We start from the raw sequence: 1,156 nt of genomic DNA, 5'->3' as shown, positions 1-1,156 counted from the left end.
AGACTTATAATATCACAGCGCTGGAAAAGCTCGACTGGCGAGCTGAGCATAGTGCACTGCTCATCCTTGCAGCACCCAGAGCGAGAATAGCCATAACAGCTGCCACAGGAGCATGAGTATCAAGTCAAAGGCATCGACAGACCTACGTCATGTGGAATCCCCGAGCAATCTCTGCAACATTCACCGCGATACGTCCACACCCATACAAACCAATGGTTCTTCCTCTGACGATACAATAACGGAGCCTCTCACACCAACACCTCATCTTACTTCAGCTCGAACCCGGAGGATCCACTGAAGCGTCGCCTCGCGTGATAGAGTAGAAGGCCAAAGACAAGCTCGGCGACAGCGTGAGCATTCTGGCCCGGGGTGTTCATAACACAGATACCTAGCCGATGAGATATCCTTACAAATGTCCATGATGTCTAAGACCTCTCTTGGTAGCTTCATTCAAGTCAATATTATCGTAGCCAGCGCCCGCTCTGACGACCACTTGTAGGTCCTAAATTGGCACCACGTACTCGATGTACGAGACTGCAGTGGGCTCACCGATGCATGGTCAAAGAAGTCAGTATTCACCTTATCCGATCGAACAATACATCCAATGCAGCCGGGCAAGGCTGCGTAAAGTTCATCAGTTGATTTGTATCTGCGCATAGTTTCACACAAGCCATCGGCGCAGGAGCAGAATACCCTTGTAATTGCTTCAGTTTGAAGCCCAACTCATCGCAGGCCTGACTTACTGCAGTCACCGCCTCCTTTGCAAAGGGCTTGGCCGCAGCCAATAAGATGACGGGTGGAGGGCTAGTAGGGTAGACAAGGGGGCTCATAAGAGTGGGGAGGATAAAAGCTCTACGGCTAGTGTCCGCCAGCCAGAGTGAACAACCCCAACAGTTGCTGATCTGTCCAATAGAGAAATATAGGGTGGTGGAATGGTACAGCATTATATATGAATTTACGTCTGAATGATGAAGCATCATCATAACCAAGGCAGCCAGTCGTAGCTAGCGACAGCGGCAATGTCATCACCACTGCGTGCCCTCTCGATGAGCTCTGTCACATGGTGAGCATAGGTTCTAATATCACCACCTGGTTGAGCGATGAAGTCCAGCCTCTGTCCAACAAGGCCGATACGACGTTCGATCTCGTTCGTGAG

The 1,156-nt window shown here is 50.5% G+C and overlaps 1 protein-coding gene across 1 annotated transcript; it reads right to left on the bottom strand.

The window, feature by feature from the left end:
* Positions 1–146: 146 nt before the first annotated feature.
* Pmar_PMAR028956 (d-3-phosphoglycerate dehydrogenase, putative) lies at positions 147–830 on the bottom strand (the record flags this gene model as incomplete). Its single annotated transcript, XM_002780904.1, has 5 exons — positions 147–224; positions 271–388; positions 433–502; positions 550–649; positions 694–830. Coding segments are annotated over 5 exons (503 nt in total), but the record flags the coding sequence as incomplete, so codon positions are not given.
* Between the last annotated feature and the right edge of the window lie 326 nt (positions 831–1,156).

This window comes from Perkinsus marinus (genome assembly GCF_000006405.1).
Source record: "Perkinsus marinus ATCC 50983 genomic scaffold scf_1104296943974, whole genome shotgun sequence".
Taxonomy (NCBI): Eukaryota; Perkinsozoa; order Perkinsida; family Perkinsidae; genus Perkinsus; species Perkinsus marinus.
Note: the sequence above shows the minus strand (reverse complement) of the source record. Positions and strands in the feature narration are given on the sequence as shown.